The sequence below is a fragment of the Monodelphis domestica genome, chromosome 6 (genome assembly GCF_027887165.1).
Source record: "Monodelphis domestica isolate mMonDom1 chromosome 6, mMonDom1.pri, whole genome shotgun sequence".
Taxonomy (NCBI): domain Eukaryota; kingdom Metazoa; phylum Chordata; class Mammalia; order Didelphimorphia; family Didelphidae; genus Monodelphis; species Monodelphis domestica.
This window is the reverse complement of record NC_077232.1, coordinates 7671232-7695163: the sequence shown is the minus strand read 5'-3', so window position 1 is coordinate 7695163 and position 23932 is coordinate 7671232. Positions and strand designations below refer to the sequence as shown.

At 65.0% G+C, this 23932-nt stretch overlaps 2 protein-coding genes across 7 annotated transcripts; one reads left to right on the top strand and one right to left on the bottom strand.

The window, feature by feature from the left end:
• Positions 1-215: 215 nt before the first annotated feature.
• SCYL1 (SCY1 like pseudokinase 1) lies at positions 216-8768 on the top strand. Of its 5 annotated transcripts, none has more exons than XM_056801344.1 (18): positions 223-494; positions 832-972; positions 1416-1538; positions 1666-1892; positions 2011-2101; positions 2201-2356; positions 4325-4483; positions 4898-5005; positions 5249-5362; positions 5819-5974; positions 6052-6240; positions 6540-6615; positions 6726-6896; positions 7092-7252; positions 7714-7776; positions 7866-8081; positions 8224-8323; positions 8416-8768. In XM_056801344.1, exons 1-18 carry the CDS (start codon positions 375-377, stop codon positions 8538-8540), a joined length of 2496 nt encoding a protein of 831 aa, XP_056657322.1. In that variant the 5' UTR covers positions 223-374; the 3' UTR covers positions 8541-8768. The 5 variants fall into 5 exon arrangements, with proteins under 5 accessions (XP_056657323.1, XP_056657324.1, XP_056657320.1 ...); XM_056801343.1 differs by having other exon boundaries at positions 7863-8081; XM_056801345.1 differs by lacking the exon at positions 8224-8323 and having other exon boundaries at positions 216-494; positions 7863-8081.
• Positions 8769-9916: 1148 nt separating this feature from the next.
• LTBP3 (latent transforming growth factor beta binding protein 3) lies at positions 9917-23714 on the bottom strand. 2 transcript variants are annotated; one of them, XM_007502690.2, is made up of 29 exons: positions 22571-23714; positions 21349-21651; positions 21124-21174; positions 20539-20741; positions 20168-20273; positions 19952-20044; positions 19693-19815; positions 19311-19469; positions 19021-19206; positions 18836-18852; positions 18662-18737; positions 18470-18568; positions 17991-18116; positions 17725-17856; positions 17162-17290; positions 16944-17066; positions 16548-16670; positions 16331-16453; positions 15242-15361; positions 14830-14958; positions 14499-14666; positions 13645-13728; positions 12848-12976; positions 12082-12219; positions 11761-11901; positions 11155-11316; positions 10909-10989; positions 10504-10635; positions 9917-10410 (listed from the first exon to the last, which is right to left on the bottom strand). In XM_007502690.2, the coding sequence occupies exons 1-29, from the start codon at positions 22875-22877 to the stop codon at positions 10259-10261; spliced, it is 3915 nt and encodes a 1304-aa protein (XP_007502752.2). In that variant the 5' UTR covers positions 22878-23714; the 3' UTR covers positions 9917-10258. The 2 variants fall into 2 exon arrangements, with proteins under 2 accessions (XP_007502752.2, XP_007502753.2); XM_007502691.2 differs by lacking the exon at positions 21124-21174 and having other exon boundaries at positions 22571-23437.
• Between the last annotated feature and the right edge of the window lie 218 nt (positions 23715-23932).

The window sequence follows — 23932 nt, the reverse complement described above, 5'->3', positions numbered from 1 at the left end:
GCGGGAGGAAGAGGCACCACCAGGGGGTGGAGTCAGAGGAGCTTCCCAGGGGAAGAGGAGTGAGCGGAGGAGGCTGCGGCTGGCCTTCGGGGGCGGACCCTGCGAAGCAGCGGACTCTCGGGGGTGGAGCGTAGGGAGGGCGGGGCCTCGGGACCGGTGGAGCCTCGCGACTGGAGGAGTTTCTAGGGGGCGGGCCCCTAATGGGGGCGGGTTCTAAGCGGAATGGGGCATCCATTGGCGGAGCATCGGGGCGGGCCCTAGGCTGGGCAGGACCTCGAGGGGGCGGAGCCGGGCCCGGGCAGAGTCGGAGCCGGAGCCGGAGCCGGAGCCGGACCCGGAGGGAAGCCGGGGTCTGAAGTAGGGCCGGGCGGACGATGTGGTTCTTCGCCCGGGACCCGATTCGGGACTTTCCGTACGAGCTGAGCCCGGAGCCCCCCGAAGGTGGCGGCGCGCCGGGGCCGGGGCTGTGGGCGCTGCATCGCGGCAAAAAGAAGGTGACGGGGCCGAGGAGCGGGAGCCCAGCTGAGCTAAGCAGGCCGCAGCCAGAGCCCGGGCGGCTGGAGCTGGCCGGCCCCGCCCCCAGCCCGCCCCCGGCTCTCCTGGCCGACGTGGCCCCCGAGGCCCTGAGCAGCCCTGGGGGGAAGGTCCGGCTGGGAGGGGGGGTCGGGTTGCCCCCCCCCCACCGGGGTTCTGTGGGAGGCAGGGGCCCTGCCCCCCAGACCTCCCACGTGTCCCCGGGGCTGGTTGGGGATAGCAAGAAGCCGCCCCTCCGGAGTGGGCTGAGGGATCCCCAAGCTCTCGGTCCCCCCACCAGCCCGCGCTTCCCCACAGGCCACGGGAAATGCTGTGTCCGTGTTCGTATACGAGGCCAAGCCCGGGGAGGAGGAGCAAACGCTGGTGGCCAAGGCAGCCTTCAAGCGGCTCAAAACCCTGCGGCACCCCAACATCCTGGCGTATCTCGATGGGCTGGAGGTAGGTTGGACCAGGATACACCCCCAACCCCTGTGAGCCCCTGCCCCTTTCCTCAGTTTCCCCTTCTGGCCCATCCTTGCTTGTTCCCTCTCTGCCCTGGCAGCTAACTTCATCCCTTCCCTTCCCTTAAGGCCCCGAGCTTTGGAGGCGAAAGACGCCTTCATGATCATCCAGGCCGAACCTCCTTACTTACAGACGAGGAAACTGAGGCCCAGAGCGGGGAGGGGACTTGTTCAAGGTCATAGACCGATTTGAACTGGGCTCCCCCATTCAGCCTTCTTCCTAAAGGATCCCCTCCGTTTCTCCTCTTGCTTTGCTTTTGAGGTTCTGGCCCCCAGCCCCGTCCACAGGCTCCCCTCCGTCAGTTCCTTCCTCTCGCCTTAGCCCCCCGGCCCTGAGCTGCCTCAGCCTGCTACTGACCCACCTCTTGGCCCTTCCACCAGACCGACAAATGCCTCCATGTGGTGACTGAGCCTGTGACCCCGCTGCGGACCTACCTGAAGTTGAAGGCAGAGACGGGGGGCCTGAGCGAGCTGGAGATCTCGTGGGGGCTGCATCAGATTGTGGTGAGCACCAGAGGCCCGGATCCCTCTCCGCCCCCCTTTGGGGGTGGCGAAGGAGGGCTGCTGCCCGCTGGATGGGGTGGTGCCCAGCCTCCCGAGCCGGGCCCCCAGCCTGACCTCGTCCCCACAGAAAGCCCTGAGCTTCCTGGTTAACGACTGCAGCCTCATTCACAACAATGTGTGTACGGCGGCCGTCTTCGTGGATCGAGCCGGGGAGTGGAAGCTGGGGGGCCTGGATTACATGTACTCGGCCCAGGGAGACAATGGGGACCCCCCCCGCAAGAGGATCCCCGACCTGGAACGCTATGACCCCCCTGAGATGACGGACAGCAGCAGCAAAAGTGTTGGGGAGAAATGGTGAGCCTGGCGGTCGGGGCAGGAGGGTACGGCCCGTCCAGGGAGCCCAGAGATGCCGGTGGGCAGGGTGCTGCCCCCAGGGCAAGAGGCCCCTGAGTCCTGTCTTTGGTCCGCGCAGGTCAGCCGACATGTGGAGGCTGGGCTGCCTCATCTGGGAGGTGTTCAACGGCCCCCTGGCCCGGGCCTCTTCCCTGCGCTCCCTGGGGAAGGTGAGTCTCTGGGCCCGGGTGCCCCCGCCAGCCCTGGGCCCTCTCTGGCCCGCTGCCACCCACCTCCTGAGACCCGCCTCCTGCCTGCCCCTCTTTCAGATTCCAAAGTCTCTGGTTCCTCATTACTGTGAATTGGTGGGGGCCAACCCCCGGGTGCGCCCCAATCCGTCCCGCTTCCTGCAGAACTGCCGGGCCCCCGGCGGCTTCATGTGCAACAGCTTTGTGGAGACCAACCTCTTCCTTGAGGAGATCCAGGTGAGCCCCAGAACGAGGGGGCCCGCAGCCCCTGGACCCCACCGCTCGCCCTCGCACACACCTGGGTGGAAATCCCGGCTTCCGGGGCTCTTTCGGGCCTGGCCCTGCTGGCCCCGGCCTCCTTCCTACCCTCTGGGCAGGCTGAGACAGAGTGAGCCTGGGCGTCCCTGAGCCTTTCTGGGGAAGGGGCCGACCCCCGACACACAGTCTGCTTCCAACAAGGAATGGAGCTGGAAGAAGAACCAGATGGATGTCAGGAGGCGTAGCGGGAAGGGCAGCATCTTAAGGTCATCCGGGCCAACCCCCTCATTTACAGATGAGGAAACTGAGGCCCAGGAGGGGGAAATGATTTTCCAGGGTAATTCAGGGATAGGATTTGACTCTAGAGCCTTTGGTCCCAAAGGGCAATTGGGGGTGCAAATGGACAGTGGGCCATGTCTGAGTTCAGACCTAGTCTGAGGCACTTCCTAGCTGGGTGACTCTAGACAAGTCACTTCACCCTGTTTGCCTCAGTTTCCTCAGTTGTAAAATGAGCTGGAGAAGGAAATGGCCAGTCATGCCAGTATGTCTGCCAGGAAAACCTATAACGGGTCGGGAAGGACATGATGGCTCGCCTGTGACCACCTTTGACTCCAAAGGTGCCGGTCCTTCCACTGTCCCAGGCGAGGGCCGGACCGCGGGAGCAGGGGTTTGCGTGTTTGTTTTTCAGCCCTTCCCTTCCATCCTGGAATCGATGCTGTGTTTGGGTTCCAAGGCAGAAGAGCGGTGAGGGCTGGGCGATGGGGTTCGTGACTTGCCCAGGGTATCCGTGTGGGAGGCCAGATTCGAACCCGGGTCCTCCTGCCTCCAGGCCTGGCGCTCTCCCCACTGGGCTCCCTGGCTGCTGCGAATACAGATTATTTGCTGAAAAGCCGGGCCAGTTCATAGCTCCATTCATGGTCCATCCGTGACCCCATCTTTGGGGGGCTGGAGCAGATGGACGATTTCCTCATTCCCGCTTGCCGTGTAGTGCGCGTCGTCTGTACTTACAAAGCGATCTGCCGATCCTGTGTTGATGGTTCAGTGCCTTTGTAAAGTGCTTCTCAGCACGTTGGCTGCCGCCCTTTGAGGGGACGCCCCGGAGGACACGTAGATCCCGTCATCTGGGACGTGGAGAGTTGCCCGACTGGCCGCGGCTCGGGCAGGACTCGAACCCAGACCTTCCCGCCTGCACGGCCCGCTCTGTTTCTTCCTGTGCCGTTTTCCCTGCAGCCCCTCCGAATCACGGGCTGTTTGGGGCTCCCTCCAACTGCCTTTGCCAATGGGACGAATGTCAGTATCGGCTACAGACCCGCTGCGTGACGCGAGTGGTCCGGCGGGAAGGATGCTGAATAGGGATCTCGTGCCCTGGGAGTCGGAGTTTGTTCTCGATGGTTTTCACGAGGGACGAGCACGTGCCAAAGGCTCTGTGCGGGGGGGGGGGGCGGCGACCGCGCCCACTTTACCGGGGAGGAAAGGGGGGCACGCGGGCCGAAGGGACTTAGCCAGGGTCCGAGCCAGGGAGGCGGCCGCCCGGGCTTCCTCCGGCCGCGTATGAATTGGGACCGGCTCCGAGGTGGAAGTCTGTGCTCCTTCTGTGCGTTACGCCCCCCTTCCGTCTTGGACAGCCCTGGTTACCGCTTCCGAGGCAGACGAGCCAGAAGGGCTGGGCCGGGGGGTGAAGGGACTGCAAGCGTCTGAGGCCGGACTGGAACCCAGGACCTCCCGTCTCTGGGTCTGACTCCGTCCACCCAGCGGCCCCCCCTGTACATGCTGTCAAGTTTTGCTGTGAGACGCTCCATGCCGACAGTTCTCCGTTGTTGGTTGCCTGACGCGCTCACGTTTGCTCTGCATGGATTCATTCAGCATTTCCCAAACGTTACTGATTAAAGCTTCCTTCTCATCCCTCCCCTCCCCCTCCCCGGGCTGACCCGCCTCTGCCCCCCCCAGATCAAAGAGCCCGCCGAGAAGCAGAAGTTCTTCCAGGAGCTGAGCAAGAATCTCGACTCCTTCCCCGAGGACTTCTGCCGGCACAAGATCCTGCCCCAGCTGCTGACGGCCTTCGAATACGGCAGCGCCGGCGCCGTGATCCTCACCCCCCTCTTCAAGGTGAGCTGAGCCTTGGCCGAGGCCCCCCGCCACTGAGGCCCGCCCCATCGAGGCCCACTGAGGCCCGCCCCTCCCCAGGCCCCCCCACCACTGAGGCCCGCCCCCCCATCGAGGCCCCCCGCCACTGAGGCCCGCTGAGGCCCCCCGCCACTGAGGCCTGCTGAGGCCCCCCCCCAGGCCCCCCCGCCACTGAGGCCCGCCCCCCCCCGCCGAGGCCCCCCACCACTGAGGCCCGCCCCCCCAGGCCCCCCGCCACTGAGGCCCCCCCCAGGTCCCCCGCCACTGAGGCCCGCCCCCCCATCGAGGCCCCCCACCACTGAGGCCCGCCCCCCCAGGCCCCCCCGCCGCTGAGGCCCCCCCCCCCGGCCCCCGGGAGCTGACTTGGGCCGGCGCCTCCGGGCTCTGCCCCTGCAGGTGGGGAAGTTCCTCAGCGCGGAAGAGTACCAGCAGAAGATCATCCCGGTCGTGGTGAAGATGTTCTCCTCCACGGACCGTGCCATGCGCATCCGCTTGCTGCAGCAGGTGGGTGCTTGTGGGCCGGCTCCTCCTCCTCCTCCTCCTGGGGAGGGAGGCCCCGCGGCAGAGGCCGGCCAGCCAGAGGGTCCTTGTCCCGCTGGGGAAACTGAGGCGAAGAAGGCCTCAGGACCGAGAGAGCAAAGCAGGAACCGGAAGCCCTTTGGGCGAGAGAGACGCAAAGGGACATCCCCGCGGAGGGCCCCCTCGGCCCCCGGCCGGGCCTCACGCCTCTCCCCTCCCCCGGCACAGATGGAGCAGTTCATTCAGTACCTCAATGAGCCGACGGTCAACACCCAGATCTTCCCCCACGTCGTCCACGGCTTCCTGGACACGAACCCGGCCATCCGGGAGCAGACTGTCAAGGTGGACTGGCCTGGGGGAAACGAGGCCCCCCAGGGCCCCGGGGGGCCTCCATGTCCCCGCCTGTAGAGGAGTCGGACCGGGCTCCCCCCGGCAGCTCTCCCGAGTCCCCGGCTCTGGCCAGTGTTTGGTCACGCCGCGACCCCCCTCTGAGGAGGCCTGATCGGGCGTGGCCTCTTGTGGGGAGCTGGGGAGGAGGCCGGGGTCCCGCTCCCCCAGGGCATCGGGGGGGGGGGGTCTGGGCCCGGTCAGGATGCCTTCCCCACTGCTCACCGTTACCTGGGTGGCCCGGGGCCCCTCTGACTGCAGCAAGGTGGCAGGCGCCCAGGCACGAGGGTGTAAGGCTCTGGGTTCAAATGCCTCCTCTTCCTGCCTGTGGCCGCTGAGCGCGGGGGCTGAGGGGGCGATGGGGGGGCCCGGGGGCCTGGAGAGGGTCCGAGCCCCCCCTCCTTCCCGCAGTCCATGCTGCTCCTGGCCCCCAAGCTGAACGAGCAGAATCTGAACGTGGAGCTGATGAAGCACTTCGCCAGGCTCCAGGCCAAGGACGAGCAGGGCCCCATCCGCTGCAACACCACCGTGTGCCTGGGCAAGATCGGCCCCTACCTCAGCGCCAGTGTGAGTGGGCCCCGGGCCCCGGAGCCGGGCGGGGGGCTGCCGGCCGGAGGCGCTGACCGCCCCGTCCTCTCCCTCAGACCCGGCAGCGCGTCCTCACGTCGGCGTTCAGCCGGGCCACCAGGGACCCCTTCGCCCCGTCCAGGGCGGCCGGCGTCCTGGGCTTCGCCGCCACCCACAACCTCTACTCCATGAGCGACTGCGCCCACAAGATCCTGCCCGTGCTGGGCGCCCTCACCGTCGACCCCGAGAAAACCGTGCGCGACCAGGTGAGGCCGGCCTCGCTCCCTGCCCGTTCGGGTCTGGGGGGAGCCTAGTCCGGGCCTGCCCTGTGCCGACGGGGAAACCGAGGCCCCAAGAGGCGAGAGGACCCCACGGAGCCTTTAGAGCGAGGAGGGGCTGCGGAGGGAGGGCGGCCCCGGCTCTCCTGGTCGGGCCGCTCAGAGGCAGGGCTCCAACCAGCCCCTGGGGGTCCAGGGCCCCCCAGGACCCCGTCCCCGCCTCTGTGGCCCCTCGGCTCCCCTGGGGGTTCCCAGGGCCTCAGCGGGCCCTTCTCCCCCTCCCGCAGGCTTTCAAGGCCATTCGGAGCTTCCTGACCAAGCTCGAGTCCGTGTCTGAAGACCCGACCCAGCTGGAGGAAATGGGTGAGCCCGTGTAGACGTCCTTCCCCAGTCACCCCTGGCGGTGTAGACGCCCCCGGTCTCGGGGAGCCCCTTCCCCTGGGATCTCACCCTCCGGGCCTCTCTGTCCCCAGAGAAGGACGTCCACAGAGTCTCGAGCCCCAGGCCGGGGGCCACCGCCGCTAGCTGGGCTGGCTGGGCAGTGACCGGCGTCTCCTCCCTCACGTCCAAGCTGATCCGGGCCAACCCCACGGCCCCCGAGAGCCCCCCGGCCAGCGACGCCCCCCTCAGGACACCCTCTGAAGGTGAGTGGACCCCTGGGGCTGCCAGTTCCTGCCCCCCCAAACCCCTGCTCCGGGGCCCTCAGCGGGCACAGGGGTGGCAGCCTGGAGCACCCGCGGGGCTCCGGCTTCTCCCTCATCGGTGACGGGCACGTGGGAAATCTGGGCCCTCCGAGGAGGCTGGTGGGTGCTGATGGGCCCCCTTTCCCGACCTCCCAGGCCCCCCAGGAGCAGCCGCAGCCTCCGCTGCCCCTGCCCAGGCCCCTCCTGTGACCTCAGGTCAGTGGGACCCCAGAGGGGAGGAGGAGGAGGAGGAGGAGGAGGAAGAAGAGGAAGGCTCTGCTGACCGGTGGGATGATGAAGACTGGGGCAGCCTGGAGGTCAGTGGGCCCCCTAACTTGGACCGGAACCTCCTGGAGGGCAGGGGCTGCCCCTCTTTGTGCCTTGTACCCCTGCATTTGGGCAGTAAGACTGTTAGGGTGCAGAGCCCCCACCCCCAAGGCCAGTAATGGCTACCCAGAGCGCTGGGCCTGGAGGCAGGAAGCCCCGAGTTCAATGTCAGCTTCAGACATCCCAACCGGGTGACTCTGGACAAGTCACTTCATCCTGCTTGCCTCTGTTTCCTCATCTGTAAAATGTGGACAAGAACAGCTCCCCCCCCAATTACAATTTGTAAAGTGCTCGACCATTCCCTGCTCTCTGGCCCCAATGAGCTGCTGCGGTACCTTCTTGGGGGGGAGAGTGAGGGTGAGTGTGTGTGACTTGTCCAGGGTCACACAGCCGTCCCCCTCCCCCGCTTCTCTTGGATCTTCCGCCTCACCCCCTGCCCTCTCCTCTGCAGCAAGAAGGCGAGGCGCAGCGGGAGGACTGGAGCAGCAGCCAGAGGGAGCATCAGGCGAGGAGGGTGAGCCTCGGGGCCCCGGTTGGGGGGGCTGGAATCGAGTCCCTGGGGTCCCCAGCACCCCCAGCCTCTCCAACCATCTCCCTTAGCAGGCCGGCAGCCCCTCTCAGAAGCCTCCCGAGTCTGACTGGAGCAGCTGGGAGACCGAAGGCTCCTGGGACCAGGGCTGGCAGGAGTCACAGCCCCCCAAATCACTGCTCCCCGAGGGCACCAAGCTGGCCAGTGAGTACAACTGGGGTGGGCCAGAGACCAGCGAGAAAGCCGATCCCTTCTCCGCCCTGGCACCTCGTCTAGCCGCCAGCACCCAGGTAAGGGGGGCTGCCAGCCTTGGGGGGCCAGGAAAGAGCCAGGTGGCGGGGATGCTGGGAGGAGGGTGAGGTGGGGCAGTGGTGAGAATCAGGCCTCTGACACCCACAGGTGGCCCCTGACCGACTTCTCTTCACTTTTCAGCGAAATTCAGATTCTTGGAGCACAGAAGCCTCTGGGGACTGGGGGACTGAGGAGAACTGGGGGACCGAGGAGAACTGGGGGACCCTGGAGTCTGAGAGCAGTAGGTCCCTCCTTCCCTTGGCCTGGGCCCTTCCCTGGGGGTGTCCCCCAGAGCCCCCACTAACCACTGCTCCCCCTGTCGTGGTCTCCCAGGACAGGCCAAGGCTGAGCTGGCTCGAAAGAAGAGAGAAGAGAGGAAGAGAGAGATGGAGGCCAAGCGGGCAGAGAAGAAGGCGGCCAAGGGGCCCATGAAGCTGGGGGCGCGGAAGCTGGACTGACCCCGGCCCGGGCATCCTTCCGAGCACCTCCACAAAGCCAAGGACAGAGCAGGGGGCGGGGGGCCTCAGACGCCCCATGGGAAGGCCTACCAGCCCTCCTGCTTCCCTGCCCTTCGCCCATGTATTTATTGTACAAACCCCGTGTGAGCCCCCAGGCCCGCCCCAGGGCCTTCTCCCTGTACAGAATCAGAGCCGCAATACATTTTATTAAAAGTCCTGGGAGCCTTGGATGGGGCAGCCGCTTCCTGCCTCCTGGGGGGCACCTGAAGGGTCAAGTGCCAGCTACCCCAGAGCGGGCACCTGAGGGGCCTGAGTGCCAGCTACCCCAGAGGGGGCACCTGAAGGGATGTCTCCTGAGGGGCCTGAGTGCCAGCTACCCCAGAGGGGGCACCTGAGGAGCTGGGCTGCCTCCTGAGGGGCCTGAGTGCCAGCTACCCCAGAGGGGGCACCTGAGGAGCTGGGCTGCCTCCTGAGGGACCCGAGTGCCAGCTACCCCAGAGGGGGCACCTGAGGGGCTGGGCTGCCTCCTGAGGGGCCTGAGTGCCAGCTACCCCAGAGGGGGCACCTGAAGGGATGTCTCCTGAGGGGCCTGAGTGCCAGCTAACCCAGAGGGGGCACCTGAGGGGCTGGGCTGCCTCCTGGGGGGCACCTGAAGGGTCAAGTGCCAGCTACCCCAGAGGGGTCTGAGTGCCAGCTACCCAGAGGGGGCACCTGAGGGGCTGGGCTGCCTCCTGGGGGGCACCTGAAGGGTCAAGTGCCAGCTACCCCAGAGGGGGCACCTGAGGGGTCTGAGTGCCAGCTACCCAGAGGGGGCACCTGAGGGGTTGGGCTGCCTCCTGAGGGGCCTGAGTGCCAGCTACCCCAGAGGGGGCACCTGAGGAGCTGGGCTGCCTCCTGAGGGGCCTGAATGCCAGCTACCCCAGAGGGGGCACCTGAAGGGATGTCTCCTGAGGGGCCTGAGTGCCAGCTGCCCCAGAGGGGACACCTGAGGAGCTGGGCTGCCTCCTGAGGGGCCTGAGTGCCAGCTAACCCAGAGGGGGCACCTGAGGAGCTGGGCTGCCTCCTGAGGGGCCTGAGTGCCAGCTGCCCCAGAGGGGGCACCTGAGGGGTTGGGCTGCCTCCTGAGGGACCTGAGTGCCAGCTACCCCAGAGGGGGCACCTGAGGGGTTGGGCTGCCTCCTGAGGGGCCTGAGTGCCAGCTACCCCAGAGGGGGCACCTGAGGGGTTGGGCTGTCTCCTGGAGGGTCCCTGAAGGTCTGGGCTGTCTCCTGGGGGACACCTAAAAAGTTGAGCCGCCCCTGGGGCTCCCACTGCCCATTTCCCCCCTGGCCAAAGGTCTGGCTTCTTCTTCCAGAACATGACCATGCGGGACAAAGAAGGGTAAACACGGGTGAACTTTATCTCGCTGGAGCTCGCGGGCTCCCTCAACACCAGGGCGGGCGGGCGGGCAGAAGTCGGGGGTCCCGGTCCCGGTTACTAAGATACAATCTCCTAAGAGCCTGGTGCAGGTTCCCGGCCCTGCGAGGGGCCGGGCGGACCATGCCAGGCCGAGTCCACACAGTCAGATGCCCCTCCGAAGGGGCCGGCTCCAGGCAGGTCGTCCCTTTGGGCCCCGGACGAGTCTCTCGGCGGGCGCCGCAGGATGTCAGAGAGCGGCTCGTACCTGGCCTCCCCGGGCCGCTATGTACAAGACCGGGCAGCGGGACTGCCGGGGCGGGTCAGCGGCGGCGCTGGGGCACGCAGGCCCCGTGAGGCCGGACGCGCACGAAGCCGGCCTTGCAGGCGCAGCGGAAGGAGCCGTTCGTGTTGACGCAGCGCTCGCTCTTGCACAGCAGCCCCCGCTGGTTCAGCTCCCGGCACTCGTCAATATCTGCGGGAGAGGCGAGAGGAAATGGACCAGGGTGGGGGAGGGGCCTAGCTGCACGGCTCCGCCCCCGCGTCGAGGCTCCGCCCCCAGGCTTACCCACGCAACGCGTGCGGGAAGCGTCGAGCTGGAAGCCGCCGGGACACTCACACACCGCGCCCCCGGGGCGGGCTACGCAGCGGCCGCTCACGCAGCGGCACTCGTCCGAGTCCTCCTCGGAACTGTCCTCTTCTGCGACCGAGAGGGATGACGAGGACAAGAAGAGCTAACATTTACCCAGGGCTGCGAAGCGCTTTTCACACCCGGTGAGGCAGGCGGGATTACTTTCCCCATTTTACAGGCGTGGAAACTGAGACTGACAGCGCTGAAGTGACTGGGGAGCACAGCTCACTCGAAAATGACTGTGGAGGGACTCGAACCCAGAGCTCCCTGCCTCCTGGGCCACTTCTCTGTGGGCCCCGAGCCCCGAAGCTGGGCGGGGGCGACAGGGGTGGGGCGACTCACCTCGGTGGGGCTTCCCCAGGAACAGGGGGCTCACGTCCCAAAAAGAGTTACTTTCGCTCTGGGAGTTCGGGCACTGAAGTCCTGGGGGAGGGGAGGGGAGGGTCTGAGTGCGGGATAGACCCCAGGCCTGGAGCAGCGGAATTTGAACCCAAGGCTCCTGACTCGCCCCTGTCAGGGCTGACTTTTCTAGCTCCGCCCTTCACGTGGGCTGTCACTCCTCCCTCCTCCTGTCTCCCTCATGCTCACCTGGCCCCCGGGGTGGGCAGGGCCGACACTGGGCCCCCCAGCCCCGGCCTTGGCGGCAGCAGCACTCCTCATAGGGCAGGAGAGGGCCGGCCAGGGGCCCCGCGCACATCCCATCGTCCCCTCGCTGGCCCCAGCACACATCCCGCCGCTCCTGGGGCCTGTCTGCAGAGCCAGAGCCAGAGGGAGGCTTTCAGTCAGGGGCCTGTGCCTTTGCCTGGCATTCAAGGCCCTCCCCACTGATCTGGTCTCAGGTTACCGCTCCCCCTCCCCCCCACGTAAGCTCACTGTCCCCAGAAGTCTGCATTGTACTTTGCCGTCGCCAAGCCTTTGCTTCAGCTGTTTCTAATGCCTGGAATTCTTCCTTTGCTCGAATTCCCTCCCATTCTTTAAAGCACAACACAAATGCCCTGCTCCTCCAAGAAGCCTTCCAGGATGCCCCTGCTGCCACATTCCCCCTGGACCTCCCCAAATCCTTGGGCCCTCTCTGCCCTTGTGAACTGAAGTGTGGCAGGGAGCTCCAGGGAGGTCTGTCCCCTGCATACAATGAATGAATGAGTGAATGAATGACAAGACAGTGACCCAGGGGGGCCAACCACAGGGCCTCACCTGCGGGGCTCTCCAGGAGCTGGCAGTCCTGTCCAGAGGGCCCTGGAACCCAGGGCAGGTGGCACTCGCAGCGGAAGGAGCCGGGGAGGTTAATGCAGCGGCCATGCTGGCAGGCTGTTGGGTCCTGGCACTCATCCACGTCTACAAGCAGAGGAGTCAGTGCCAGCTCCCCTCCCAGGGCAAAAAAGGGTAAGGGGGAAGCCCTGGGGGTCAAGTGGCTTGCCCAGGGTCAGCAGTATCTGAGGCTAGACTGGAACCCAGGACCTCCCATCTCTGGGCTCAGCTCTCTCCACTGAGACCCCTCACTGCCCCTCTCCTCACCCATTTCTTCCGGGATCAGACACAGGCGCTGGGCTGGGTTGTACTCTGCTGGAGGGGTACAGGAGCAGCGGTAGCCGCCCCGGGTGTTCTCACACACACCATTCCGGCACTTAGACTCATCCAGACACTCATCAACATCTGCATGAGGGCAAGGGAGACACCTGCATGGTCTGAGTGGGGAGTCCCCATGCCCTCCCCCTCCAAGCTTTGGAGCCTCGAACTGGTGGACTGGCCTGCCTTGAGGGCTGCTGGCCCCAAACCATAGACCCAGCAGGGAATTAGGAGGAAGATGAAACCTTGCCCTAGCCTTTAAGGGCCTCCTCTCCTCCTTTCATCCTCATGTTCCCTGGGAAGGGAGCCAGCCTGGTGTGCCCATCCCCATTTCACAGAGAAAACTGAGCTCTGAAGGGGGATAGGGCTTGTTCCCAGACACAGTTAGCTAGGAGGGGAGACCAGGAGAAGTGGGGAGGGGGCTCTGCTCTGGTCAGATTTATACTCTATTCTGGAAGCCTCCTTGTGGGGAAAACCCAGGTACATGTTCGGAGTGGATAGCTGGAATAGGAAGGGTTCTGGGCATGGGGCAAGGGGACCTTGGATGTAGAGAACGTCCTTGGGGCTGCAGCTGGGGGCTAGCTGTGGACCTCAAGGCAGAGCCAGGAATGAGGAAGGCTGTCCCAAAGGGGACTGACCATCTAAGCTGGTGGGGACTGGCTTCTCCATGAGCTGAGGGTCCAAAGCCCCAGCTGGCAGGGCTCCAGCAGCTCACCCACACACTCCAGCAGGTTGCCATCATAGTAGAAGCCTTGTTTGCAGTAACACTCATAGCCTGGCTGTGTGTTGACGCACTTGCCTTCCTTGCAAATCTCCTCCCCAAAGAGCATACATTCATCGATGTCTGTGGGGAACCAGCAGTGGGGTTCAGTGGGGGGCCAGGGGAAAGAAAGGCAAGGCTGCCCTGTACCCCAGAGCCAAAGGGTTTCCCCATTCATTCCACACTCCCTATTGGTCCTACTTTACCTGCTGATGCCAGCTCACCCTTCTACTCTCCTGGCACATTGTGTCCCTTCAAGGATATCAACTCCCCATCAAATCATCCTGCTCACTCTTCCTCCAACTCCCAGGCATCTGCCCTGGCTGCGCCTCATGCCTGGAATGACCTCCCTCAGCACTTCTGCCTCAAAATCCTAGCTCCCTTCAAGCCACCACACTAGCACTACCTTCTCCAGAAAGGATTTCCTGGTCCCCCAGATGTTAATGCTTTCCCTGCACCCTGAAATCTACCAGAGAGAGAGAGAGAAAGAGAGACAGACAGAGGGAGGGAGGGGAGAGAGATAGGATTCTATGTATACATTTCAAGCCTCCCCCCAACCACCCAGGACTAAAAACTCCCTGAAAGCACGGATGATTTCATTTTTGCTTTTGTACCCCCAGGTCCAAACACATTTCCTGGCACACAGGAAACAATGCTTGCCAGCCAGGGACACAGCAGGTCCTCCCTAAATGCTGGTTGGAGGAATGGAAATCAATGAATGGGGAGGAGAGCTGGGAAGTGTGGCTCCTTACCCCGGTGAGCTGGAATGCCATAGTTGATGACGTTGCTCTCTTGGATATAACCTTTCCCATCCGGACAGAGACTATGAAATTCGGCTGTTGGGTGAGAGGAAGAGAGAGGAAGTGATGAAGAGCCTCTGCCCTCCCTGCAGCATCCCAGTTCAAAGCTAATCAGGTAGACCTAGGGGGAGGGCAGCAAGGTGACTCCCTGGGCCTGGAGTCAAGAAGACTCATCTTGGTTTCAAAATTGGCCTCAGACAATTCCTAGCTGTGTGACCCTGGGTAAGTCACTTCACCCTATTTTCCTCACTTTCCCCATCTGTCAAATGAGCTGGAGAATGAAATGGCAGGCATTTCAGTGTCTGACAAGAAAACCCCAGACATGGCAGAAATGGCATCTTAGGGTCATTTAGCTAACCGTTTCATAGTGTCTTCAGTTTTGCAAAGTTCTATTCATGTTATCTCATTTGGTCCTCATAAGAACTGTGAGGAAGGCCCCATTATCCTGATTTTATAGATCAGGAAACTGAGGCTGAGCTAAAATCATTTGCCTAGGATCACACAGCAGTGTCTAAATCCGGATTTGAACTCAGATCTTTTTCCTAACTCCAGACCTAATGTTCTATCCATTGAGACACCTGATTACTTGTAGGACTTGAAGGGAGCTCAGGAGCTATGTAGACCAACCCTCTCATCTTACAGATGGGGAAACAGGCCTAGAGCCCTCCCCAGGGTCACACAGGAAGGAAGCATCAGAAAGGCAGGATTTGAACTGAGGGCTTCTGAGGCAGTCATGTGCTCTCCTCCCTGTGTCTCTGTCCACCCAGCTCCCCAGACCCTGCCTCCCAGCTGGCCCCAGCTCTGACCTGAGCTGTAGACAGGGCAGGGGTAGATCTCACAGTGGTCCCCCCAGCCAGCACCCAGGGAGCAGCAGCACTCCTGCTGGGAGACATTGGTGGCCAGGACGCTGTCGCAGAAGATGGTGTCATCGAAGTTGAGGTAGCACTCCTTCTTGTTGTGGGGCTGCTCTGCCTCTGAAATGGGGGGAAGGGGACAGCGAAGAGAACACAGACTTGGGCACCCAGGGAGAAACAAGGGGGCTCTGGGGCCGCTCTGCCTCTGAGACACGAGGGAGAAGATAGCCACTCATGAACAGGGGTCCAGGGCAGGAGCCTGGGGTGGGCGGGGGGCACTCACCCTCACAGCCATGCTGGTCATGTGTTGGGGTGAAGCCTTCATCACAGACACACACGTAAGAGCCGTGCACGTTCTCACAGGTGCCATGGGGGAGACAGAGACCTGGGTCCTGGCTACACTCGTCTATATCTGGACAAGGATAAGGACCAGGATAATGCCCAGAGGCCAAGGCCCAGGGCATCTTCATCCCAGGCTCCAAGCCCCCTCCCTATCCTTGGACTAAAGGCCATGACCCTTAGCCTCAGCTGCATCTCTTGGGGACCTGACAGGGATTAATAATTCACTTGCATCACAAATCCAATAACCATGGGGTAGTGGAAATGTTGTGGGGAGGTTGGGTGCCCTGTAGAGTTCAATAGGGTGCCACAGCTACTGTTTCTCAATGCCCCACTTTCTCCCTCTAGGTGGGTACCTTGGCACTTCCTGCCACCCACCAGGCGATGGCCTGCGGGACAGAGGCATCGGTAGGAGCCATTGGTATTGCTGCAGTCACCTCCAATACAGGCTGCTGGGAAGTCACACTCATCGATGTCTGGGGGATAGAAACCAGGGAACCAATGAACCCTAAGCACCTAGTTCCTTTCCCATGGGGCTCCCCTTGCTCTAGATAGGAACTTAGCCTGGGAGGTCCATGCCTGATCTCCAAAGAGGGGCAGGAATCAGACCTTGGTCAGACAGCCCAGTCACTGTCCTAGACCTTCAGCCTTGAAAGGGAGCAACAAAGGGGGAGAAAGCACAAAGCTACGAGGCTGTGATTTCCAATAGGCCCGTGTAACCTTCATTCCCTTTCCCCAGCTCCCAGGGTGAGGTCCTGAACACAGCCCCCACCTCAAAAATTCTGAAGTGGAACTCTGGACAAGACCTGGGGCCTCTGGGGAAAGGAAGTGGAGAGCAGAGTCAGAGGGCAGCCACCAGGGGGCAGCAATGACAGCCGGCTGACCTGGTGAACAGGTCCTGGGCCCTAGTGGATACCCTGCCACCAGAGGGCAGAGAATATCAGATCTGGGAAGGAATTCAGAACCTGGTTTGTCTAGGTTGAGAAGGATCTTAAAACCTTAGAACACTGGATGTTAGAACCTAGAGGGGCCCTAGAATCTAGAATGTCAGAGCCTAGAAAGTCCTTATATCAGATCAGAGAAGGTTCTTCCCTCCCAGAACAGAGAGCCTAGAAGGTCCTTAAAAGAAAGGGCATAGAATATCAGACCAGAGAAGATCCTTCCTTCAGAGAACCAAAAACCTAGCATGTTGGAGCCTAGAGGGACCTTAGAAAATAGAGTAGGGAAACTCCATTGAACAAAGAACCTAGGATGTCAGAACAGGGAGAGGCCTCAGAGTACACTGAATGACAGAGCTGGTCCAAATTTCTGCGCTTCTCTCAATTCCTTTGATGAATAGGCAAACTGAAGCCAGGTACTAAGCCTCCTCTCCTCTCCTCCCCCTCTGGGTTGGTGTTCTTAGTCCCTAGCAGCTGCTGGCAGGGCTCCAGAGTTTCTCTCCTCACCCTCACAGCGGCTCCGGTCCCGGGAGAGGTGGTATCCTGTGAGACACTGGCACTGGAATGAGCCTGGGGTGTTGGTACACACACCATGCTCACACACATTCCCGGCTTCACACTCGTCCACATCTGCCAGGGCGAGAAGACGAGGGGTAAAAGTCAGTGTCCAGATTGGGGATCCCCAGGCAGTCCTAATCCATCCTCTACCTCCAGGGGCACTCACCCAGGCAGCTGCGGGCATCTGGAGCAGGTGCATAGCCCTGGGCACATGTGCAACGAAAGGAGCCTGGGAGGTTTTCACACCAGCCGGGCTGGCAGGGGCTGCCCTCGGCGCATTCATCCACGTCTGTGGGGGGAAGGGGATGTTGAAGGAGCCATACAGCCCAGAGGAACTGAGTCCACATCCCCATCCCTGTCTGGTCCCAGCACCATGTGACTGTGCCCATCGCCTGGCCAGAAGGCTCAGGCGTGCCCTCTCGCTGCTAAGGATACATAGGCTAGCAGAGCCCAAGGAGCTCCCTTGCTGCCTGGATGGTGAGGCAGAGGGGTGGGGGTGGGGGTGGGCATTTTCCCGCTGTCCAGGCCCCATCCCTGATCTGACTCCCGCCTGGCCCCTCACCCCGGCAGGCCCCGCCCCCCTGACTCCGGTATCCAGGCTGGCATGCGATGCACTTGAAGCTGCCGGGTTTGTTCTCGCATTTGCTGTCTGGGCATGAGCTGGGGTCCCGGCACTCATCGATGTCTGTGGGGAGAAGGGAGCGTTGAAGAGGAGGGAGGCGTCGCCAGCCAGCCCCGTGGCGTGCGTCTCTGCCGGTCTTCTCCCCAGCCCGGGCCTACCTTCGCAAAGTGGCTGCCGGGACGGCTTGGGCCGATAGCCCGGGTAGCAGCTGCACTTGTAGTTCCCGGGGAAGTTGATGCAGAAGCCTCCGTCCCCGCACAGGTGGGGCTTCACGCACTCATTGAGGTCTGAGTTGGGGAGCAAAAGAAAGGGGCCGGGCTCCAAGCTCCGCCCTTCCAAGCCTGCCCCAGGGAGAGCCAGTACTTCCACAGGCTCTGCCCCTTCGGCAGAAGGAAGCCAAGGAAGCCATGGAAGCCCAGGGTCTCCGTCGCCGAAGGCTCCGCCGCGCAGGTCCTTTATTTGCCCAAGGCCCGCCCCTAAGCGCTCTGTCCCCCAGGCCACACCCCTCCTTACGCCCTGAGCCCACCTTCCTTTAAGCCCCGCCCGCCTGCTCCCTCAGGACTCCACAAGCCTCCTCATGCTCATTCGCCACACCCCAATCTCCGCCCTCCGCAAGCCCCGCCCCAAAGCCTGCTGTCTGTCAGCCACGCCCCGAACTCCAGCTCCGTCCCCCAGCCCCACCCTGGCCCCCGCCTCTGACCTAGCCTCTCCCAACCCTTACCCACGCAGGAGCGGCCGCTGGGCGTGACCTGCAGCCGGTAACCCCGGTTGCAGTGACAGTTGTAGGAGCCGCCAGTGTTCATGCAGACGCCCTTCCCGACTCCGCAGGGCTCGGTCTCACACTCGTTCACATCTGGGAAAGGGCGAGACGGGAAGACCTTGGCGGCCCGCCGGAGCTCGGATGTGAGGCGCAGCCCCGGGCGCTCCGCAGCCTAGCGGCCCCGCGCTCCAGCTCCGCCCCCTCCCTGCGTGGGGCCCCCCGCTCACCCACGCAGTAGAGCTGCTGCGGATGGGGCCGGTAGCCCGTATAGCACTGGCAGGAGTAGCCCGAGGGCCCGGACACGCACTCCCCGTGGCCGCACAGGTTGCGGTTCAGCCGGCACTCGTCGGTTTCTGGGAGGACAGAGAGCGGCGCCTTGAGCAGTCCCGGGTCCCAGGCGTCCCTGACTCTGCTCGGGGAGAACCTCTCCTCGCCTTCTCTTGGGGTTCCTCTTTAAACCCTCTCCGCCCGGCCCGAGGCAGAAGAGTGGGAAGGGCTGGACAGTGGGGTTAAGTGACCTGCCCAGGGTCACACAGCTGGGCAGCGTCTGAGGCCATAGTGGACCCAGGACCTGAGCCACCCAGCTGCCTTCTAGCCTCCGGCCCCAGGAAGGCCCCGCTGGCGGGTTCTTTTCTGTCTCTGAAGCCCCAGACCGGCCCTGGAGAGGGGCGAGGGAGGCCCCGAGTGGCCGGGGAGCCTGCCTTACCTGTGACCTGGGTGGGGGCGATTTCCACCGCGCTCCGGGAAGGGAGCAGATCAGGGGGGATTCTGCGCACAGCTGGCGGGGTGGGCCGGGAAAACAGCTCTGGAAGAGAGAGCGGGCGGCCGGGCTGAGCTTCCTCCGGGACCTCGGACAGAGGCGCGCCCCGCCCCCCCTTTCTCCCCCGCCCTGGCTCACCGGGGTACAGGCGCACCGGCGGCTGCGTGGTGACCGAGACCGGGCCCTGCTGGGCCGGGCGCTCCTCGGAATCCATCTGAGGGAGGCGTGGGGAGAAGCGGGCAGGCGATCAGGCGGCTGCGCCCCCGGCCGCCCTCCCGGCCGCGCTGCCCTCCCCTCTGGCCAGATACTCACAGAGTCTGTGGTGGCCCCTGGAAGAGAAGAAGGCAGACATTAGAGGCAGCCCCGTGGGGGAGAGCGTCAGGCAATGGGGGGGGGGGCTGGGCGCTGGGGGTCCCCCAGGATCTGGGTGGGTGGCGTGGCGGCTGGGCACCCTGGGGCACTCCAGGACAGACCAGGGTCCAGGTAAACCGAATCACCTTTCTCCTCCTCCGGGTCCTCCTGCGGGGGAGCCCTGCTGGGGCTCTCCGGGAGCTGCTGGGATTTGGGGGGGCCATCTGGGTGCAGGAACAGGGAGAAGTCACTCTCTCCCTGGATGGTGAGCGTCTGGTGCGAGGTCAGGATGTGGTAGCCTTTCCCGGCTGGGCAGATCTCTTTGAAAGCCGCTGGAGGGGGAGAAGCCCGCAGTGACCTTTCCCAGACTTCTCTGGGCCTCGCTGGAGCCCCCTCCCCCAGGACGTGCCCCGCAGGCGGGAGGGCAGCGGCTGACCGGTTCCATCGGCAGGGCACCGCTGGCAGCGGGCCCCCCAGGCCTTGCCCACGCTGCAGCAGCACATCTGGCGGGTCAGGTGGGTGGTGAGCGGGTGCTGACACTGCAGGTCAGGGCTGACCAGGCGGAAGCAGAGACTTTTCTCCTCCGGCTTCTCGGCTGGGGCACAAGAGAAGAGGAATCAGGGCAGATGCCCGGCCTCGCCACCGCTGGGCAGGCCAACCCCGACGCCATTTCAAGCCGGACCTCGGACCTCGGGTCGGATTTGGCTTACTCTCAGCCTCACCCCTCCGGCCTCCCTGGGCACCGGACCTCAGAGCCCTGCCCAATCTGCCCCCTCCAAAGTCCGCACGGCCTCTGACCTTTCCCCAGGGGCGCGTACCTAGGCACTGGGTTCGAGAGGGGCCGAGGCTGTGGCCAGGCGGGCAGACACAGCGGTAGGAGCCTGGGCTATTGAGGCAGTCTCCGTGACGACACATGCCCGGCATGGCACACTCATTGATGTCTGAGGGAAAACGGAGAGGCGATGGAGGGAAGAAGGAAGAGCAGCTGGGATGCCCTCCCAACCCTGCCCACCTTGGCTCCCTCCTTCCCATCTCCGCTAACTCCGGCCATCCCCACGCCCCCTTTGCCCGCCGTACCCTGGCAGTGGGTGCTGTTGAGCCTCTTGTAGCCCTGGGGGCAGTCGCCCCCCAGCTCCCCCCGCACCGGGCCCGGCTTCTGCACTCCGGTGTCTGGGGAGAAGACGGGACCGTCACTGGGGAAGGCACGAGAGGCCCGCTGGCGGGGGGAGGGCTGGGGTGGCGAGCGTGAGGAGCGGGGGGGGGGGGGGCCGGCTTGGGCCGCCGGGCACTCACACTGCAGCTGGGGACACTTGTGACATTTGTTCTGACCCCAAGCTGTGCCAATGCTCCCGCAGCAATCCTCTTGCTTGGTCAGCCCTGGAAGCGGGTTACTGCCACACTGTGGCCCAAGGAAGGACCAAGTTAGGGGGACCCCGAGGTGTCTCGCCCCCTTGCCCTCGTCCTGCGCCTCCCCTCCTTGCCCCCGGAGGTCTTGGGGTGTCAGAGTGGGGGGGAACCCAGAGGGCCTGTCACCAGCCCCCTCCCTGTACAGAGGGGAAGGGACTGGTCCAAGATCTCGCGGCTAGTCCAGATCCGACCCCCTCCCCAGGGCTGCCTGGTGACCCTCAGAGAGGAGGGGAGGGCAGGGGCCAGGGGGCACTCACGGCCTGCTTGGGGAGGGTGTCCTGGAAGCATCGGCCCAGGGGCTTCTGGGTGGGAGGCCGGGGGTGGGGGGTCTTGGGGTGGGGGAGGAGGTGCTGGGGGGGCGCGGGGCCTTCGGCGCTCAGCCCTTCGATTCGGTGCACCTGGACAGAGGCTTCTGGGGGATGGTGAACCCTCACGTTCACCAGGGGCGGCGGCGCCTGCACTGGAGGGCACAGGGCACGGGGGTTAGTGCCCGCCTCCAGCCTCCCCCGCCAGCTCTCTGGGAGCCGGTCTCTCCGTCAGGGTCTGCGGGGCGCTCCTCTCTCTCGTCTTCAGGGGGGCCGCGGGGGCACCGAGGCCGGAGCCCGGGACCCCCTCCACCGCGTCCTCCCCGGAGACCGCGGGCGCCCCTCGTCCCTCGGGCCAGACCGGACTCTGGGCAGCCCCATCCCCGGGCGCCGAGTTCTGCCCCCGCCACCCCGGGCCCTCGCGAGGTCTCGCCCTGGCTAAGCCTCCTCTGTGTGGCCTCGGCTGGTCACAGGCCGTCTCTGGCCCTGGTCTGCCTCACCCACTGGCTCTCTTTCTCCCTCCTCAGTTCTACTCACTACCGAGGAAACCTGGCGCAAGTCCCTCTCTCTCAGCCTCAGTTTCCTCCTCTGTAAAATGAAGGGGGAAAACTACATCACCTCGACGGCCTCTTCCGCTACTTCCCAAGCGGGAGTGGACGAAGGAAAAGCGTGGCTCGGCCGCCCTCCCGCCCTCTCTCCTCATCTCCTCCTGCCTCGGGGGTCCCCCTGGCGCCCGGCTCTGGCTCCCCTGGGCCCGGATACCTTCGGCCGAGATCTGGCTGGGCCCCAGCGGCACCAGGAAGGCGGCGTGCTGGGCCGGCGGCTGCTCCCCGGCCCCGGGGGGGTCCGCGATCACCTGGACGGCGTAGATGGCGTGCTTGCTGGCCACGGGCTCCCCGTCGGGGGCGGGGGGCGGGGGGCCGCCCAGGGCGCCCCCTCGGCCCAGGCCCGTCCCCGCGCCACCCGCGGGCACCTGGCAGAACCGGCCCGTGAAGTCCGGGGGGCAGAGGCAGTGGTTTCGGGAGGAGCACTGGCCCCCGTTCATGCAGGGCAGGGGGCACACCACTGCAGGGAAAGACAGGCCCGGGTCACGGGGGTCCGTGTGCCCCCCAAAACACGCGTGTTCACACACATGCAGAGACCTTGGAGAAAGTGCGGCCCCTCCCTCGTGTTACAGAGGGCAGGAGACACTGCCCAGGACCGCACGCGCACACACGCACACACATACACACACGCACACATACACACATATACACACGCACATACACACGCACACGCACGCACACACATATACACACGCACACACATACACACACACGTGCACATGCACACGTGCACGCACACATACACACACACGTCTGACTCCTGGCTCGCTCACTGGCTCTCTGGGCTTCTGAGAAGGGACAGGACTAGCCCTGAGCCTCTCGGACCCGGGGAGGCCCAGCCAGAGAAAGGACTGGTCCAGGGTCCCGGGGAGGGCCCGGGGCATTGAGCCAGGCTCCTGGGCTCTCTCAGAGGCTGCCCCCGCTTTCGGCCCCTCCCCAGGCAGCTGGCAGATGCCCTGCGGGGCGGCCCCGGAGAGAGCATCCTTCCTGATCCGGGGTGGGGGCGGGACGGCCTCCTTCCTGCCCGCCTCTGAATCACTCCTGCTGGTGAGCTTGACCTCCCGGTGACACCGCCCACCCGTGGCCGGGCACGGTGCCCGCGGGATGTGGGCAGCGCAGACAGACAACAGCGGGGCCTGGACACACTCGGGCTCACACGCAGGGGTGCCCGCGGAGGGGTTCCTGCGGCCCCTGGCAGCCCCCCCGCGTCTGCCCCCTCCGGTGGGGTGTCTGGGGGCTCCCCCTGGGCCGGTGGGACTGGTGGCCCCAGAGCCTCGGTTCAGAGGGCTCCTCCCTGCCCCGCTGGGGCCCGGGAGACAAGGGTCCCCCAAGCCGCCCCCCAGGGGCTCCCAGAATCCTCCCCTCGTGGCCAGCCTCACCCACTCGGAAGCCGGAGCCGGTGAGCGTGTCGGTGCTGTGGCCGTTCTCCCCGATCAGGGTCATGTTGCTCCCCTGCTGGCAGCTGTCCCGGCACTGGCCCTTCAGGCAGGTCCTCTTGCAGATGACGGGGGCGAAGACCACCTTGAAGCGCTCCCGGGCCAGGGCCCCCCCGCCCCCGGGGCCCCGCTCCCCCGCCGGGCCCCCCAGCACCCCTCCGCCCAGGCCCAGCAGCAGCAGCAGGGCCAGGAGCCCGGAGGGGGGCATTTGGGCCGCCGGGGGGAGGGGGGCGCCGCAGGCCCAGGGCATGGGGTCCCGCCGGGCGCGGGAGGGAGGGAGGAGAGCGGGCGAGCGCAGGAGGCGCGGGAGGGAGGGAGGGGGCCGGCCGGCTTGGCCCGGAGCGGGAGGAGAAGGGGGAAGCGGCCGGCGGGCTGGGGAGCCGCGCGGGGCTCGATCGCGGCCTGCGGCTGCCTCCTGGCAGGGACGGAGCAGTTGTTTTCCCGGCCGGAGAGAGCCAGCGAGGAGCGGGGAGAGAGCAGGAGCAGGAGAGGCGGCGCTGGGGGCTGGCTGTGAGGCTGGCCGGGGGCCAGAGGGGGAGGTGGCTGGCTGGCTTGGAGAGGCGCAGCCCGCCCTCGCCTCGGGCCGGAGAGAGGGAGGGGGCTGTCTGGGGCTCCGGCCAGCCCTGGCCCACCGCCTCACCTGGGAAGTGATGTGGCAGCCGGCCGGCCGGCCAGGAGGGAGAGGAGGCCGCCCAGGCCCTGCCCCTCTCGCTCTGCCCAGCCCAGAGCCAGGCAAAGGGGCCCCAGCGAGGCCCTGCCTGCTCTGGGCCTCAGTTTCCTCCTCTGTAAAAGGAGGGGCTGGTCTGGCTGAGCCCCAAGGAACTGGGGCCCCGAAGGGGATCTCAAAGCAAGAGGCCCCGTTGGGGCCCAGCTAGCAGCGGGGAAGCCTGGGGGCCCCAGAGGTCCTGGTGCCCAGGAGAGCCGGGAAAGCCTGGCTTCCTTCGGCCCGAGGCCTTCTCTCCCTCCTCAGGGGCCCTGGAGCCAGGCAGCCCACCTCCCCGACCCCCAGCCAGACCCCGGCAGTGTCTGCGCCCGCGCGGGCTGGCTCGTCGCCTCAGACAGCTCTGGCTGGAATAGCCAACGCCTGAGCTCAGGGCCTGGCCCCGTGCCCAGCCGAATGGCCCAGGAGAAGATGGGAGCCAAGCAGAGCCAGGCCAGGGGATGGGGAGGAGGCCCAGCTTTGGGGCCCAGGCGGGCGTCCAAGAGGGGATGGAGCGGGGAGCCCCTGGCCTGGGGGTCAGGCCCGGTGGGGGCTCCTCCTTAGGGGAAGGCAGCTTGGAGGAAGCCTTGAGCCTGGCCTTTCCC